Raw genomic sequence first — 18,413 nt, 5'->3', positions numbered from 1 at the left:
AGTGTATACGTATATCCAGATGTGCTAGAGCAGGTATTCCCAAACTGGGGTACGCGCAATGCCGTCGGGGGTACGCCAAATAAAAATGTGATTCATATTTTAAAATATATATAATACATATTTTAATATCTATATTTTTTATTTAAATATATATATATAAATCAAAAATAACATTTCCAAACAGTCCATTTATATTTTTCAACTGGGCTATACATTTGGGGGAGTATTTTCTCGCCTGAGTAGCCTCGTTTCACTGCCAAAAAATAAAATTAAACCATCTAACGTTAGTGTTCAGCGAAATAACAACACAATGTCAAATACAGGTAGCCTAGTCAAATAATTAACATCCAATCACATTAACCGTTACTCTCTCGCTTCCAGTAATGGTCCGTATGTGGCCAAACGTAGCTGCTGCTCATTCCGTTTGCTTGAAAATTGATAAATGGTTTTWAAAAAGTAGGGCCCACGTCCATAGAGACACATACCAGCTCTACTGGTAGTACTACACCTGCACTTGTCGACGACACAAGTTGATCTGCTTCCACGAGCACATCCAATGGTAGCATCAGTAATTCTACATTTGTTGTTAGCCCAGCTAGCATTGACACTGACAGTTGTGAATCTGATGCAGCCGAAGAGCTACTGCCCTTTTACCATGGAAAGCACCGAACAGTTGCACCATCGATGAGGCGCAGATATGATGAGAACTACATTGATTTGTGGTTCACTTATATTGAGAGTAGTGCGGCTAGGGAAAGGCAAAATATGTGCAAAATGACTATCTCACAACTCGATGAAACCTTCACTCTTGCGCAGACATTTTAAAACAAAACGGGCCAATTTGGAAAATAAGCAAGAATTAAGACAACTTTCGAGTAGTAAGACATGTATAATAGCATCAGATACCATTAATAAGAATGGGCTAGAAGCGTCTTATATAGTGAACTACGGAGTGGCTAGGACAGGCAAGCCCCATACTATTGTGGAGGACTTGATCCTTCCTGCTGCCGTGGATATGGCTGGGACAATTCTGAGGGAAAAGGATCAAAAAACTATACAGACAATGCCTTCATCAAACAACACTGTTTCACGACACATCAGTGACATGGCAAGAGATGTTTTGAAACAATTACTGCTTCGCATACAAGCCAGTGAATTCTATGTGTTACAGTTGGATGAGTCAACAGACGTGGCGGGCCTGGCACAGCTCCTGGTATATGTCTGTTATGTTTATAGGGCATCAATTAAGGAAGACATCCTCTTCCGCAAACCACTGGAAACCAGGACTACAGGAGAGGATATTGTTAAAGTACTGGACAGCTTTGTGACATCAAGTGGACTTAGGTGATGTGTTGGTATCTGTACTGATGGCGCAAAAGCCATGACAGGGAGATATAGTGGAGTGGTACCGTGCGTGCAAGCAGTTGCTCCCGACGCCCCTTGAGTACACTGCAGCATCCACCGAGAAGCTCTTGCTGCCAAGGGAATGCCTGATAGCTTGCTTGAAAGACGTTTTGGACTCTACAGTGAAAATTGTTAACTTTGTTAAAGGAAGGCCTTGTGTATTTCCTGCACTATGCAATGAAATGGGCAGCGACCATGTAATGCTTTTACTAGGGGCAAAGTATTGACACGTTTTTCTTTTTATTGCTTGCATGATGACGAGTTTCTCACACAACTGGCCTATCTGGGTGATGTTTCTTCTCGCCTGAATGATCTGAATCTAGGATTAAAGGGACTCTCCGCAACTATATTCAATGTGCGGGACAAAATTGAGGTTATGATTAAGAAGTTGGAGCTCTTCTCTGTCTGCATTAACAAGGACAACACCCATGTCTTTCCATCATTGTATGATTTTTTTGTGTGCAAATGAACAAGCTTACGTACAATGTCAATGTGATATAGCGAAGCACATGAGTGAGTTGGGTGCGCAATTAGAAAGGTACTTTCCCGAAACGGATGACACAAACAACTGGATTCGTTATCCCTGTCATGCCCTGCCTCCAGTCCACTTACCGATATCTGAACAAGAGAGCCTCATCGAAATTTCAACAAGCGGTTCTGTGAAAATTTAATTTAATCAGAAGCCACTGCCGGATTTCTGGATTGGGCTGCACTCAGAGTATCCTGCCTTGGCAAATCGTGCTGTTAAGACACTGATGCCCTTTGCAACCACGTACCTATGTGAGAGTGGATTCTCAGCCCTCACTAGCATGAAAACTAAATACAGGCACAGACTGTGTGTGGAAAATTATTTCAGACTGGGACTCTCCAATACAACCAACATTGCAGTTATGTGCATCCTTTCAAGCACACCCTTCTCATTAACATGTGGTGAGTTATTCACAATTTCTGATGAACAAATAAGGTTTTATATGTAATATGGCTAAATAAAGAGCAAAATGATTGATTATTATTATATTATTATTTGTGCCCTGGTCCTATAAGAGCTCTTTGTCACTTCCCACGAGCCGYGTTGTGACAAAAATGTCTCGTTTAGTGTGTGTGTGGCAAAAAACAACATTTGAGAGTTCGCTGACCCTGGTGCTAGAGGGGGTACGCAGCTGGAGGTTGAATGTTTGAAGGGGTACGGGACTATAAAAAACATTTGAGAGTGCACTGACCCTTGTGCTAGAGGGGGTACGCAGCTGGAGGTTGAATGTTTGAAGGGGTACGGGACTATAAAAAACATTTGAGATTGCTCTGACCCTTGTGCTAGAGGGGGTACGCAGCTGGAGGTTGAATGTTTGAAGGGTTACGGGACTATAAAAAGTTTGGGAACCACTGTTAGAGCCTTCAAATTTAAATCTGGACCTTGAAGCCAGTTCTGCTTTTTTTCATGCTTTTTCGGGGATTGATTTAGACCTGAGACACCAGGTGGGTGCAATTCATTATCAGGTAGTAGAACAAAAAACTATCAGTAGTACAGACTTTGTAGGGTAAGATTTGAATACGCCTGTGCTAGAGCTGGGCTGTAACAAAACCCTGCACACATGRACCCATTAGCCACCCCTGTTGTACACAGTAGCCTACTGATAAAGTTCTGATGCCACATGGCATCAAAGATCCACATTTTAAAACCCCATTTACTGTAGTTTATTTTCACTTGATCTACCAGACATTGGTTGCAACATATACAATTTTACTTCTTTACAATACAGTGTGTTCTTCTGGTCATTGTAGGTTGATGATCTACTGTAAGTTTCCTCTCCTGATACAAGTCACGTGCCTCAAATGTTTGGACAGTGAGGAAGAAACTCTTCTTCTTCGTATTCTTTTTCTTCTATGGTATTATGCCAGTCTGCAATAAAACTAGGAAGAAACTCTGAAGTGCCTAGCAACTAGGACCACAGAAGCCATGTGTGTTGTTGTGATGGTAGCAACACTGTGTCAATGGCGGATAGGAATTCCCACAGAGCAAAGTAAAGGCCTGTTCCCTGTGAACTGAGGAAATTGCAAGTTTCACTGTTTCACAGCAGTCTTGTGTCAAAGAAAGCCACCACTTTTAGAAGAAACATTTATCTGCCACTTCACTACAGTTCTAATAGTTTACATTTACAAATTGGTGCTGTAGCGTAGCATTTCCCATGTTGTCTGTTACATGGTAGGCTAAGACACTATGAGGTGTTCATATTCTATGACAATATTTCAGTCACCAAAATTGAGTTAAGCATCATCAGTGTTTCTGCAAAGTAAGCCTGCTCCACAACTTCATCAGTAGGGTCGGGCAGCGCATATTTTTAAATGTTTTATGCCAGATGGAGTATGATGGCATTTAGTCGCATTAAAATTATGATTACCTCCAGCTGCCCACTTCCATCCTATTTACAATTTCTATGTCCCACATCAAATCAACCCCTCCCAACTGTGAAATTCTGCATCGACCTAATATTAAGACCCCTTCTCCTTTCCAACTGTGGTCTGGGATTCCAAATGTAGTGTTAGTTCACCCAGTACCAGATGTCTCAGAGCGAACACCATTGTCATGCACTCGTTGAACTTCCTTGTTGTCATAGATGCAGTAATAGATAAACCTCTTAGCCAGGGTTTGGGAGGGCTCAACAATTGGACAGTACAGTACACTTAAATACAATAGCACAATACGTGTCCTATGCTCACATATTAGACAGCTACATGGACTCAGACTGTACATTGATTTCCATATGACATGCTTGGGCCAGTCAGTAATGAACGCAGTGTACGAGAGGAGAAATACAATTTCCTCAATGTGCAACGTCAACTATAAATAGTCTTTATAGCGTAAAAGTAGTTTTTACTACTAGCTAAAAAAAAAGTACTAGCTCAGGTAAATGTGCATGAGTTGGAGCTGCAATATGAGGCATGTGCCTGGACAAAAGGCAGTCTGGCTGTCACGGCCGTCGTTTGGGTGGAAATGACCGGACCAAGGTGCAGCGTGGTTCGCGTACATTTTCTTTTATTAGAATGTCGCCAACAAAACAAGAAACAAAGAAARGACCGTGAAGCTTACTAGGGCTATAGTGCCACTAACAAAGTCAACTACCCACAAACACCAAAGGAAAAAAGGCTGCCTAAGTATGATTCCCAATCAGAGACAACGATAGACAGCTGTCCCTGATTGAGAACCATACCCGGCCAAAACATAGAAATACAAAACATAGAAAATAAAGAAACTAGAAATGCCCACCCTAGTGACACCCTGGCCTAACCAAAATATAGAATAAAAACCTTTCTATGGCCAGGCGTGACAGTAAACCCCCCCCCCCCAAAGGTGTGGACTCCGGACGCAAACCTGACTCTATAGGGGAGGGTCCGGGTGGCATCTATTCACGGCGGCGGCTCCGGTGCGGAATGTAGACCCCGCTCCACCTCTGGCTCCCCCCACTTTGGTGGCTCCTCTGATGCGGGGACCAACGTCGCCGACCCCGGACTGGGGACCCTCGCTGCAGGCCCGGACTGGGAACCCTCGCTGCAGGCCCCGGACTGGGAACCCTCGCTGCAGGCCCCCGGACTGGCGGTAAAAAGTCGTTTATTTCCTATTTTGCAGAAATTACACCCTGCTCCTACCGAGAAGAGAAATTCAGCACCCTTGAAACATATTTACAGACTGTACACTGATTTCCATATGACATGCTTGGGCCAGTCGGGAATGAAGCCAGTGTACGAGAGAAGAAATTCAATTTCCTCAATGTGCAACGTCAACTATAAATATCTGCTGAATGTAAGCTTTTGTGAATGTTCTGTTTAAAGTGCTTAGTAATGAGGCAGACATAACTTTAACAAAAATATGTATTTATTTTAAAACCATATAAAGATTGAGAATTCCAGAGAATACTCTTTCTTGGTTGGAGAAACTCCAAAGGCACACCTCCATCCTCCATGCATTTTATCAAGTATGGGCTCCTGTCAATCCACTCCAGGGGGAACAATCAAGGTCTACTGTTTAGGAATGCAGTTGGGAGCATGTAGCATTCTGTAGTATATGGCCCTGTGTGTGGTGTGTGTGTGTGTGTGTGTGTGTGTGTGTGTGTGTGTGTGTGTGTGTGTGTGTGTGTGTGTGTGTGTGTGTGTGTGTGTGTGTGTGTGTGTGTGTGTGTGGTGTGTGTGGTGTGTGTGTGTGTGTGTGTGTGTGTGTGTGTGTGGTGTGTGTGTGTGTGTGTCTAAAGGGGAGGAGTGGTAGGAGGTTGTAAACTGGAGGGAATACTTCCTTACATCCCAGCAGGCAGAGATATAGTCCCTGTTGAACCCCTCTCCCTTCCTCAACACTCCCTGTCACTCAAAAGGCAGCAGCACTGACAGAAAGGCCCCTTGGCGCCTACAGCTCCTATAGTAAGTACATTTCACTCCTCACCCTCAGACTAGGTGTGAAAGCTAGCATGCACTCTCTGACCTACATACAGACAAATCTTTTGTCTGGTTGGTAGGCAGCTAGACACCCAGGATTTGAGGTCAGAGACTCGGTACTAAAGCAGACGCATTCCCACTTTCCAATCATCTGGTTTACAGACCATGACTAATGAATGATGCCACTGAATGGGAGTTAGAAGATTAAACAGGTTTGACTCATATCCATCCCATTAGCTACAAGAAGATGAGCAATAGAGAACACACCAAATGTCATCAAGCCCCTCAGTGGGAGACGACGACCTCATCTCCTTTGATTTCCTGAACTGACTGAGCATGAATGGGAAACAGTCACAATAACCCTTTTCCTCTGAATAACAGCACCGCTCTTAACTACATTCTTAAGGTGTGAGATGGTTACAGAAATATAATTCTAAAACAAAATATTCTGATAAAGATCAGTGCTGTGCTAATGAGATCAGTCCGTGTGAAGAGTATCCTGCCAGATTCAGTGCACCAGTTTTCAAAAGGATGCATTATACGTTTTTTCCCCCCAAACAAACTGACACCGGAGGCAAACAGCCTAGCAGAGTTAACTGAAACCAGCCCAGTGTGTGAGGGTAGAGGCCTCTCTCTCTCTGATCCAGCAGGGACTGACTGGGGAGTTAGAGCAAGAGGCCGCTCTGCCTTTGGGGCTGATTGCCAAATGCCCCCCTCCACCCCCTTCCCAAAACCAACTCAGCRCCCCTGCCATTCCAGCCCCCTCCAGCAGTGTCTGTGCTCCTCATTCCCTTGGGCCTGAAGCTCCAATCACAGATGCAGGCTGCTCCTTGGTTGCCTTCCCCTCCCCCAGCCGCTAGCGCTTCTCATGCCCTCTCTCGTTCCTTCCCTCTCTCGCTCTGCCTGCGTGGTGCGCGCGGCTCCATTGTGGAGACTGGCTCTTGTACTCCAAGCGGTCCCAGCAGCTGCTTTCTCTCTTCTCACTCCTCAGGATTGGGGCTACAGCGTCTCTGGAACTCCTGGCCGTACTCATGGATCCATTTGTTAGCCACTGGAACAGGGCATGGACAACAGAGAGTGTGTGTTAGTGGTGTATGTCACACAGTAGTCAAACAAACATAAAATATAATATATAGGTCTGTAAAAAGGAGTCGTTAAATACTCACTGACCCCCTAAAAGTGTTGACAAACATGTGTATATTCAAATGGGTCCCTTGTATATAGAGCCATCAATAATGGCAAATGGGGCCTGATTTCCTTGTTATAATCTTAGTTCAAACACATAAACATATAGTAAAAAGGTATATACTGTACTTGCTCTTGTAAATGTCTCTTAGATGCAGCCTCTCACAGTAATGACTAATACCCCTCTCTGTGCGTTTCCTTTAGCCTTGTCACTGACTGTGGGATCCAGGACGGAGTTTAATTATGTGGAATGGAGGCCCACATGTTTAGCATCCCAGAGCTGTGCTCAGTACCTGACCTCATCTCTATATCATCCCTAACTATCTGTCTAATGCAGTGCAGATGTGGCCCCGGGCTCCTGCTGTGACTTCAGTATGACAGACAGGGGCTACTGGAATAGACGTAGGGTTCTTAGCTTTCCACATCTGACACTGATCACTGTACCTGTGTGTTTTCTATAGGAACTATGTGGTGTTCCCGGTTGTCTCATTAAAGCCTCTTACCCCATTTGTCCCCAACAAGGACAGGGCAGCCAGCATGCAGAGTGTCCCCATCTCCTTGACCGTTCCGATGGAGGTTCCACCAGAAGAGGGCAGCATTCTGGAACACGAAAGACAATGGAAATGTTTCACTAAAAAACATAGGGAAGAAACATTTTAAATCGTGCCTGGATTTTGTGTGGGCCACTATCGTGCCTGGAATTTGTTTGGTCTTCTCCTCTACTTGACAATCCTAAGACATTYTTCCTCCATAAAAAATATATTTTGTATACTTGTAAGTTAAAATCCCACGTGCATAGCGGTGCTCCAAGTACAACATCTTTGACATGGATATGGGGCAGGAAGTGAAACCTTAATAAAATCCAGGTTGAGAGGTTAAAACCTGGTGAGGTCCTGTGTCTTTTCAACAGCAGCTCATTTATTAAACCGAATACTACACTGTGGTTGCATCCCAAATGGCATCAGATTCCCTATATAATGTACTACTTTTGACCAGGGCCCTGATCAAAAGTAGTACACTATAAAGAGAATTGGGTGCCATTTGGGACACAGCCTTTGGCTCCTCTTTTCTCAACAGGCCTACTGTCATAAGAACAGTAGTACTCAACAGTACTACTCAAAACATCTTAAGAAATMATGTGACCTTTCTGAGGAAGGAATTTCTTATTATTCTTGATGCCATTTTAACAGAGTGAAGGCTTATGAGCGTACGTGTTCTGGCTTGAAGCAATTTCGATGGGTAAACAGAAGAAGATTAAGTATATGTCCCAAATAGCACCCTATTCCCTATATAGTGCACTACTTTTGACAAACAGCCTGGTAAAAAAAAATGTGTGCACTATGTAGTGAATAGGGTGCCATTTGACACAGACTAAGTTTAGCCAGCAGCTGGCATTTGCAGTGCATTTACCTCCAGAACAGGAACGCTGAAGTTAGCATGGATGAAGGCTGTGGACCCACCTGCGTCCACAGAGCTGAGCTGTGGAGGATGACAACATTCTCACTGAGTTGTGTCTAGTCTAGCCACTGTGTGCACATGTCATAAAAAAGCCATCCATGCCGGAATACGGAGTGTGGAGTTTGTCCAAAACTGACAAGCAGACATTCTTTTCCATACCGCCTTAACTGGAAGTTTGACATGGACTAAAATATCATTGCAATTTTCAATAAGATAATACTGAATTCTTATGCTGATAAATGCAATCTAGCATACACTATCTCCAAAGATGCTTTTACTGGATTTCCACAAATGCGACAATCATGCACATATAATAAGATAACAAGATAAAATTATTAACTTACGTATATCATGAAGGTTGCCACTCGATTCCCAGTGTTGAGCCTAAAAAGGGGGCTTGATGCTGACTGGTTATATGTAGGAAATAGTAATCATAAATATATCATGTCCTTCCTTACTTTACCACCATAGACTATGGCTATGTCTCAAATGGTACCCTATTCCCCTATATAGAGCACTAATTTTGACCAGAGAACTATGGGCCCTGGTCAAAAGTATTGTACTAGGGCAGTGGTTCCCAAACTATGGGGTGCGCTCGGCAGGGGGGGCGGGTACCCCTCCCTCAAATAAGTTGTAATAGTAGAATGCACAAGGTGCAATTTCGAAATTGAGTAGTGCATCATCAGTTTTCCTCTTGTCATGTCAGTGTGTTTGAGTGAAACCCTTGTACTAGCGAATAGAATGACGTTTGGGACACTGCCCATCACTCAACACTAACACACAAAATGAGGGTACACTATTGCATCAAGTGTTGACTAATGTAGTAAATGTTGGGTTTATTCAAGATCTACTGTTCTTAATATAGAGAAACCCACTCACCGTTGCATGGTCAAAATGGGGTTCATAGTGTCCTCCAATCCCATAGTTCACCACTTGGAGGTACTCTGCATACGGAGGCTGCACATTGAGACTTGTGAGCAAGGTGATTCTCTGGTCCAGCCTCCCAATGATAGGGTGGGCTGTCTCCTTTAACCATGCACTGAAAAACAAACCACAAACTCTCATAATACAGATAATGTTACTGTCTTGGTTTGAGCTCGACCAGATGCTCTACTGACAGGTGGCGTCATTCCTACGTGATGTGCAGTCCTAAACCGATCAGTGCAGATACTCGTCTTGCTACCTAACGTAAGACAATGATGTACACTTCCTCTTCCACTGATACTGTAGGTTCCAGAGGTGTTCAGCCAATTTCCATTCAAAGGTTAAAGTTTATCTCACATTTAACTATCATACATTACATATAGCTAATAGGCCTGCAAATCTAGTGTGCACCATAAAATTAGCCCAAGCATTTTATAGTGTTATACAGTATATTCACTGGTTGTTGTGAGGATGCATTGTTCTGCTTGGTGCTTTATTACTGCTGTAAGTGTTATGAGAAGGAACAGTAAACTATACATTTAATAGTGGCATGTTTCTGATAGTACCTCTTGCTGATGCGATACTCTGCAGTAGCCTGTTCCTCTCCAGATGCCACTACAGATCTCCTTAACTTATGGCACAAAAATAAAGAAAACTGTCAATACTCAATTTTATACAGCAGTAACATTTTAAGATCAAACTGCAGGGCTCTGTCGGACAAGAGAGACACTAATGATGTGAGGATAGAGAACAGAACATCCAAAAGAGCTCAGTAAATAAACATTKTTTTTTGAATATGTCAAAACTCAATAACTGGCAGCCGCAGTAATTTTCCAATGAAGCCATGCCTGACGGAAATACTTGACTGGCATTTCTATCTACACTCTCTCTAAATACTTTGGACTAGACAGCTAATACTAAACCATTGGAGCCAAGCATGAACACACAAATGCCATGCTCAGGCAATGATGTATGTGTCTATGTGCTCAGGGCAAGGAGTGCTGCATGTGCTCCAGGCTCCAAATGACTAATACTCCAGATGTGACTCCCAAATGGCAGCCTATTCCCTATATAGTGCGCTACATTTGTAGTGCACTATATAGGGAATAAGGTGCTATTTGAGATGCAGGCCAGGCCTGGTTTTAATCAACCCACCAGAGTGCCATCAAATGTTGACATAATAATGAAATAAGTAGAGGGATTTCCATTTGAAGAAGGGGTGGAAAACCTGTTGAACAGTGCCAAAACCTCACACAATCTAGGAGATCATTTGGGTTACAGCATCTCGCCAGAAAAACTGAGTTAGCATAAACACTATTAGGACGATAGATCTTTCTATGCTGCTGGCACAGGACAGACACAGTATTATTTTCCATTAGCTATTGAGATGAGAAGTCAGTTTTTACCCATAGCCCTCAACAATTTGGACCGTCTGAGGCACTCCGCCAAGGATCGGAAGTAATGTATCCTTTATTACTTTAACCTTTGCTTAATGGTTGGAACAATATCAACTATTCCTCCAGTGGGTTTTTGAGAGATCCCTAAACCTCTCACTATTGTTAAACTTTTCCTAGATTGGGATCAGTACAAAGTAAAGTCAATTCAGTCAGACGTTCTTCTTGCAAACCAGCTTGATGGACATATTTGCGCTCTTTTTGGCATGTATGATCAGATTGTAAATATTTGTTAATATTCTCAAAATTGCAACCAGYTCACAGAACCGAGACTGAGCCTTTCTAAAACCCTTGGTAGATTAAGTATTTGAGATTACAAACATGCAAGAATAGAAAGATTACTATATGATAAAAATCCTATCATAGCCTGCCAATGTAATCTACGGTGTAACTATTACTTGGGTGAAAAACTAGCACCTCAGTTCAGTGCTAAGCAGCCAGACCACAAGGAAAAAAAGATGGCCGATGGGAAATTTCCATAAATAACCGCTATCCCAGCAGAGCCAAAACGAACACTCTTCGGTGTGTAGAGTCACTCTCCTGCACAATCTTTACTGGAGTCATAAAATAGGCCGTTGACATGTAATACATTTAATAATCCTTCAGATGTGCAAAAACGAATCATGACACACGGGGTCTCTTTTATCAGTTATGTGATTTAAAAGACAGTCCTCATTTTCAATGGACTTGGAATATTGGAACAATGGACTTGGAACATGTCAATCAATGTTATGACAATGACAATGGAATCTGGGGCCATTTGTATCAAGCGTCTCAGAGTTGGATGGCTGATTTAGGATCAGTTTTGCATTTTAGATCAACATGAATAAGACTGGATGGGGAGGGCTGGATCCTAGATCAGCACTTCTTATCCGAGGCGTTTGATACATACTGCGCCTGATAGGCCTTTTCTGAGTAAAAGGGTTGATACCATGGCAGTAGATAGACACTCACCCCTGTCTGGGCGAGGTCCCTGATGCTCTCTGCCTCTGAGTCAGTGATGAAGCTGTGGTAAAGGACCACGTAAGGCTGCAGGCTCAGCACCTCACGTTTGATTGGCTGCAGTAGCAACCCAGGACTGTCATTGTTGAAATAGTCACAGAACAGCCGGGGGTTTTCATAATGCGTTGGCTGTGAGGAGAGAATGGCATCTGAAGTCCATTACTGGAGCCGAAATATGGAAAGAAAGCGGCAGTATTTTCTTTTCATCCTAAAAACTTGTATTTTAAAACTCTTTTCTATCTCTGTGAGCTCCAGACTGTAGCCAAGTCTCTGCACATTATTTGAAAACCACAACTGTTTTCCTCATATGGTGGCTCATATGGTGTCATACATTTAAAAGGACAGTATGATTTCTGTTGCTGTTTGGAGCAGTTCTAAAAGTTAGCAAATGTATCACTCAATTGCTACCGCATATAGCCGGGTGGGTGGACAAGATTATAATATCATAGATGAGTATACCTGAGTGCCCTGTGTTCGACATAGTCTCTCATAGGTGTTCCTTGTCCGTAGATAGGTGGTGTTGGGCCTCTTCAACCCAGTGTCAGTGCTCAGTAAGGGTGGACTGTCAACTAGCAGTCGCTCATACTTCTGTACATTCTTTAAAACTCTCCCGTTCATGGGATCTTCAGGAAGGGAATCATGTAAATACCATCCATGTGATACCATAAGTTTGYAGAAACAAATCACAGCATCCAGTTGGTCAAATATAAACGAGCAAGCATGTTTCCTGGTCATTTTACAGGAAATGTATTTACTTTTATTAAAAGAGTCCTGAATTGTTAGGTCCAGGTCCACGTCTGCATTATGCACAGTAAGTATACAGTTGTTACGGGATTCGTAACAACAGTACTTCAGGGCTCAGCTACCGTATGGGGAAATAGGCTGACATGCAAAGCAGGCTGCCTCTATATACTGTGGGACAGTAGTGGGATGTTTTTATATGGAGTGGGGCAGTCTCACTCATTTAATAGTTTTATGTTTATTGGACAGGATAAAGAGAAAGGAAGGAGTAGTGGATCGGAGTAAAACCCATGCTCGCAGTGGTGCATAGTATATGTGATCCAGAGACAGCTGTTTAGACTGCTGGACCACCCCAGGCCACAGTATAGTGGAATGTTTTAATTGAACAGGCTTACCATGGTTCAACAACTCCTGAGAGAGACTCAGTGCATAGGAAATGTTTCCTGTCTGAAACAAAACAAAAAAGTTACATTTAGTCAACAAAATGCTTAAAGAATCACATCTTCTCTCAATTTTTACAATTTTTCAACCAATAAGTCTATCTATTTTGAAAAGAGTCAGAATAACTTGTATTTCTATGTGCAAAATAGACACCTTGAAGTGAGAAAAGGCCAGGTGATCCAGAGCATCTTCCAGAGTTCCCTCATTCTCTGGACTCCATTCCCCCCCTACCCCTCGGAACAGACGCACTGACTCCTCCAGCCACTGCACTGAGTGGTAGTAGTCCTCCAGCTCATAGGCAACCTGCAATACAACAACAGGATGTTAGCATTAGAAAACAACAGAAAGATTTTATAATGAGAAATTGAGACACATTATTTTCCTGAACAGTCATATACCCATACTTGGAAATGTTTATCTGTAATCAAAACTTATGTTGGAAGGAAAGAGTAAACACCTTTTAAAGCATTGTAAATATAATTCTCTTGTATCTAGAGCTGAAGAGAAGATAGCCACGTAAAGTACATGTAGCACTATGATTGTTGATGGTGGCTGCGGCTTTGTACACGCCCCGGAAATGGGAGAAATAAAGCTAACTCTTAGCTTACCCTGCTGGTTTTAACGACTGGGTTTTAGCCACCATAAAAGCGCAGTTGTAGAACTGTTACTGTATGCTGACTCACAACACCCCAAACGGAGCATCTGTTTACACATGATCACAGTCAGATAATCTTGGTGTTAACAAAAGTGAAGCAAACGCCCCTACTCCACATTCTTAGACTTCCCTAAACAGAGATTATGATTTTCCACACTGTCTCTCCCACACAGTGCCCCTTGTGCACTGCCACTGTACATAAACAATAGGATCCATTGTGAAGTGACTCATCATGAGGAAGACTTTTCCGTGTCCCAAATGTTACCCTATTCTCTTTATATTGCACTACTTTTGACAAGGACATATAGAAATCTGGTCAAATGTAGTGCAGTAAATAGGGAATAGGCTGCCATATGGAATGCACATCATGTACCCTTTTCAAATGTGTCTGAGAGAGCACTCCGGTCTTGTCATTCTATATCAATCCCCCTGACACACACGAAGAGGACTTTACTCCATCTCTAACCACAGAGTATGACAGGCTCAGAACAAAACTGTGTTTTATGGTCTTCTGCTAATGCTAATTAGGGAAGCCAGATCTCACAGCACCATCTGCCCAGCAGGCTAGCACTCCTCCTGTTACATGCCCTCCTCCTCTCCATGACTCCAACAGCACATCTCCAGTTGACACTTTATAGAGTGCAATGTGAGCAGGGATTACCTTTTGGTCGCACCCCATAGTGAGTGGATGCAAAAAGGAAATGAAGTAAAATGAACCCATAAAGGCTACGTCCCTTTTCTCCACCCTTTTCCAGAAGTGTGTACTTGCACAATACCCATCATGGATTTAAAAACATGGTATAGGATGAACTTTAATGTCCCCAACGGGAAAATGGTCTTGAACACACAGTACTGCTGTATACAAAAGACACTGTACATGACACAATAACATAAGACATACATTGTACATTACCCTTATCATACACACTTCTCATATAGCCACATACTGTACATAATACATATAGAACATTCCCTTATTCAGTCAGTGGAGTACTATTGTCGTTCAGGTATGATGGACATGGGAATGAATGAGCGCTTATACCAGTTCATTTTACACGTGGGATTTGTGTAATCTTTGGCTGGAGGGAAATTCCATCATTGTTAGATCCACGTGAGACAGTGTGCAAGTGCACACTTCAGGAGAAGGGTGAAGAATCAGGCACCGCCAATGATTAAATGGGTGAGTTATTGGTGGCTTACCTTCCCAACTAGGAAGCAATCATCCCCAGAAAGAGGAACAGATACTGTGGGACTGTAGATGTCAATGGGGTTGCCGTCAGTGATCCTCTGGAAGTGACCTCTCACAAGTCCCCCCACTTGAAGGGCATACACATCCTGCAGCCTCATCAGCCCCTTGGCAGCCCCCTGAAGGTCCTCCAGTTTGGGCAAGCTGCCCTCCTTCTCCACCTCCTCGTAACCAGACCTGAAGTCTGAAACACAAAAAGGGGGAATGAGTGGGAGTGAGGTAATGATAGGACACAAGAATCAGGGATGGAGCTTTGACAAACTTAGGTCCCAGGTGATGTCAGTTGTAAGGACCAGATGTGTTTGTAAAGAGAGTCAAACAACCTTGGGTGTTTTCTTGTGCTTCATCACTGTAGATCAGATTCCGCCACTCGGATTGCAAGCGCTTGATAAGAGTGAACGCCACCAAGGGGTTTGCCATAGCAGCTGACGGTCCACTGTACACCTCACTGTGCAAGTCTGACACCTTTGCATAAAACCTGCAGAAAGAGTCTACAAGTATTATACGTTTAGAGAGAATATAGGTGATATCATGATAGGGGAGACAACCATGCAATGCAATGATATATGCATGAGGCTTTCCATGGACATTCTTCTCCTAAACTAGTATAGAACTCATCTTGAGTTTATGATAGGCTTTAGAACATTAGTAAATTAATGTTAAGTTTCTTCTAAAGTTACCTACACGGATGGAGGCGATTCATCGATGGCATATGTTCCGCAAGGAATACAACGCCATAAGTAAGACGATAACAGTAACCTATCATGAAATTGTATGGAATATAATAAAGAACACATAGTCCAAACTTAGAAACAATTATTTATCTCTATTTTTTCTCTGTCTCCCTCTAAAACCACCCACTCCGAAGCCTTAATAATTAAGCCTACAATACAAGTGGTAGTCTATCAAGCGTGCATCATGACAACATTCCCTGTCTGGTACTCACCTTTTGATGTCTTCAAGTCTCTCCGATTCGTGTTCGATGTAAGTTTCTAAATGATCAATAAGTTGTCTTTCAACATTGATGGCTTGTTTTACGTTCAATAATGATGTATACATCTCACCAAAAGATAACGGCATCAAAATGACACTGATTATAACACAGGCTGAGTAAATGGATTTGAAATAATATAGCATTTTGCGCGCGTATGATCCCCTCGATTATGTTTAAAATGTTGCCTAAGCTTGTGCTAGATTTTTTGTAAACTCTAATCTACAATGGTTCTTGCTGTCAATGTATAAAGTGTAGCGCAGTTTCTTGTTTGAAACCACTCAAGCCTGCCCTACGGGAAAGCTGCGCTCGGTCCTGCGGTTCTGTGTAAATCTCTGCAATGTTCTTTCTCAACAACGCGCGCCGGTCACACCTGAGACATCAGCTTTCACCACTTCACATGATCTGTCATCCGGAGGAATAGTTCAAGAATGCCTATCTCATATATGAAGTTGCATGATTAATGAACAATCATATTACATTAGGTAGTTTAGGAAAACTGTATTTGCTCAAAATGTATTGCAACAGTTTGCACTTTGGAATTGTGATGCGTGAATGTGCCCAGTCCCTGCCTTCCACTTATATAATAGTTTCGTTAAATTGTTTTATAATAACTCTGAATATCAAATAATCTAACCCTTATTGCTTTAGCTATCAATGTTTTCATTTCGCCAAAGAAACTGAACGTCTTCCTGTGGGCGCACATTCATCCAGTGCGGTGACCCAAGTTGGACCACTTGATACATGTGGAATTATAGTGACATCTAGCGTACAAGTTTACGATATCTCAAAGTATTTTGAAGCAATCTTCTCTATTCCAAACAAGCCTCTGTGTTTGAAGAAAAATGTACAGTTTTGTTAGGTAGTAACCAAGGAATCAAAGTTTTTAAAGTACACCAGCTTTATAATGATACAATGGCTGTCATCCAGCCAAGGTTTTACTCTTTTAATGAACTAACATATACAGGCTACTAGTCTGTACATTGATTTGACAAGTGGCTCCGCTTCAGGACCAGTTCATTTGACCCTGGGCTTGGTGGCTGGGGCTCTGGGTCTGATCCTGTGTCTGTGTGAGCAGCACAGGACAGCCCCCCTCATGTAGCCTCTTAGGGACTCATCTCTCAGGCCGTAGATGAGCGGGCTGAGGAAGCGCGGCAGTAGGATGAAGCAGAAGTAGTTGAAGAAGGAGATGTGCTCTTGCAGCCAGCCGGCCTGCATACTGATGCGGCTCTCTGTGACCGGGTGAGTGAAGGCGATCATGCACAGCAGCAGCTGAAAACCGTGGAGCAGCACTGTGTGCATGGCCTTGCCCACCGACGCCCGGTCCTGACGCATCTTCCTGGTCTCCAGCAGGATCCTCATGTAGGTGAACATGATGATGGCCGCCACCACAGCAAAGAACAGACCGTTGAGCGACACCTTGAACAGTGTCTGGACGGGGGATGAGTTGAGGACCACGGTTTTGCAGAGCACCGGGGTGGAGAGGACGTTCATGCCAGGTTTAGTCTCTCCCAGGGAGAAGTCCACAATGGGCAGGATGCAGCTGACCAGCCACAGGCTCAGGATGATGATCCAGATGCGGTCAGCGCGCCAGGCAGCCGGGCGCTGCAGAGGGTAGAAGATGGCCACGTAGCGCTCCAAGGACATAGCTGCCAGGATCAGAGGGGTGTTCTGGAAGGTGGAGGTGGAGAAGAAGAGTAGAGGTGCACAGTATACGATGGCAAACTTCACATTGCCCATGACAAAGAGGAAGAGGAGGACAGAGGAGAGGAGCTGGAGAGTGTCATTGATCAGCATGTAGGCAAACAGGATGTAGCGGGAGTTGTCCAGGAAATGTCTGTGGGAGGCAAACGTGTGCAGCATGACCACGATGCAGTAGAGGAAGATGCAGAAGAAGGGGATCACCACACACACCTTGATTATCACAGATAGGCTCTTCTGTGAGTTGGTGGCATTGCCTGGATGGTCGGTCAGATTCTGCATTTTTCAATGTAGCCTGCTTGAGGAATGGTCGATGTCTGCAAATCTGAAATGTTGTGGAAAACAGACTTGATACGCACACAGAAAAATTTATGACAATATACATGATCCCAAAGATGAATAAGATACCATGAACTAACCTCAACTTGTCCTCTGATGGAGAAAGTAAAGGTTTGGGAGGGATGGATTGTGGATTTTTATACATTTTCTCCATAACATCACCATGATACAAAACATCTCTGGGAAGAGGCATTTCCTTATTCTAAATGTTTTGACAGTGTCTTGATTTCTCAAGGGATAAATTAATTTCATTCCATTCTCAAAGTGCATTATGTTCATAATTATTGCTCAAGTTCCTCAACAGGGAAAAGGTCTAATAGGTGCTTAACTTTTACTTAGGGAACTCTTCAAAATACCTAATTAGAACAACTAATTAGAAGTAATGATCGTATGGTCTGACGATTTGAGCCATTATGTGGACCATGCAAGAATCAAACCTACAACACTTGCAAG

At 43.1% G+C, this 18,413-nt stretch overlaps 2 protein-coding genes across 3 annotated transcripts; both read right to left on the bottom strand.

The window, feature by feature from the left end:
• Positions 1 to 5,254: 5,254 nt before the first annotated feature.
• Positions 5,255 to 16,589, bottom strand: p4ha3 (prolyl 4-hydroxylase, alpha polypeptide III). 2 transcript variants are annotated; one of them, XM_023967015.3, is made up of 13 exons: positions 15,876 to 16,589; positions 15,253 to 15,407; positions 14,884 to 15,113; positions 13,182 to 13,331; positions 12,983 to 13,034; positions 12,306 to 12,469; positions 11,799 to 11,975; positions 9,957 to 10,021; positions 9,346 to 9,505; positions 8,811 to 8,873; positions 8,419 to 8,487; positions 7,512 to 7,608; positions 5,255 to 6,874 (listed from the first exon to the last, which is right to left on the bottom strand). In XM_023967015.3, the coding sequence occupies exons 1-13, from the start codon at positions 16,064 to 16,066 to the stop codon at positions 6,804 to 6,806; spliced, it is 1,644 nt and encodes a 547-aa protein (XP_023822783.1). In that variant the 5' UTR covers positions 16,067 to 16,589; the 3' UTR covers positions 5,255 to 6,803. The 2 variants fall into 2 exon arrangements, with proteins under 2 accessions (XP_023822783.1, XP_023822784.1); XM_023967016.3 differs by having other exon boundaries at positions 15,253 to 15,420; positions 15,876 to 15,964.
• A 314-nt stretch (positions 16,590 to 16,903) lies between these two features.
• or95a1 (odorant receptor, family 95, subfamily A, member 1) lies at positions 16,904 to 18,072 on the bottom strand. The gene has a single exon (XM_023967198.2). The coding sequence runs from the start codon at positions 17,901 to 17,903 to the stop codon at positions 16,938 to 16,940; it is 966 nt and encodes a 321-aa protein (XP_023822966.1). The 5' UTR covers positions 17,904 to 18,072; the 3' UTR covers positions 16,904 to 16,937.
• Positions 18,073 to 18,413: the final 341 nt, after the last annotated feature.

The sequence above is a fragment of the Salvelinus sp. IW2-2015 genome, linkage group LG22, assembly GCF_002910315.2.
Source record: "Salvelinus sp. IW2-2015 linkage group LG22, ASM291031v2, whole genome shotgun sequence".
Lineage (NCBI taxonomy): Eukaryota > Metazoa > Chordata > Actinopteri > Salmoniformes > Salmonidae > Salvelinus > Salvelinus sp. IW2-2015.
This window is presented reverse-complemented; position numbering and strand designations above follow the sequence as displayed.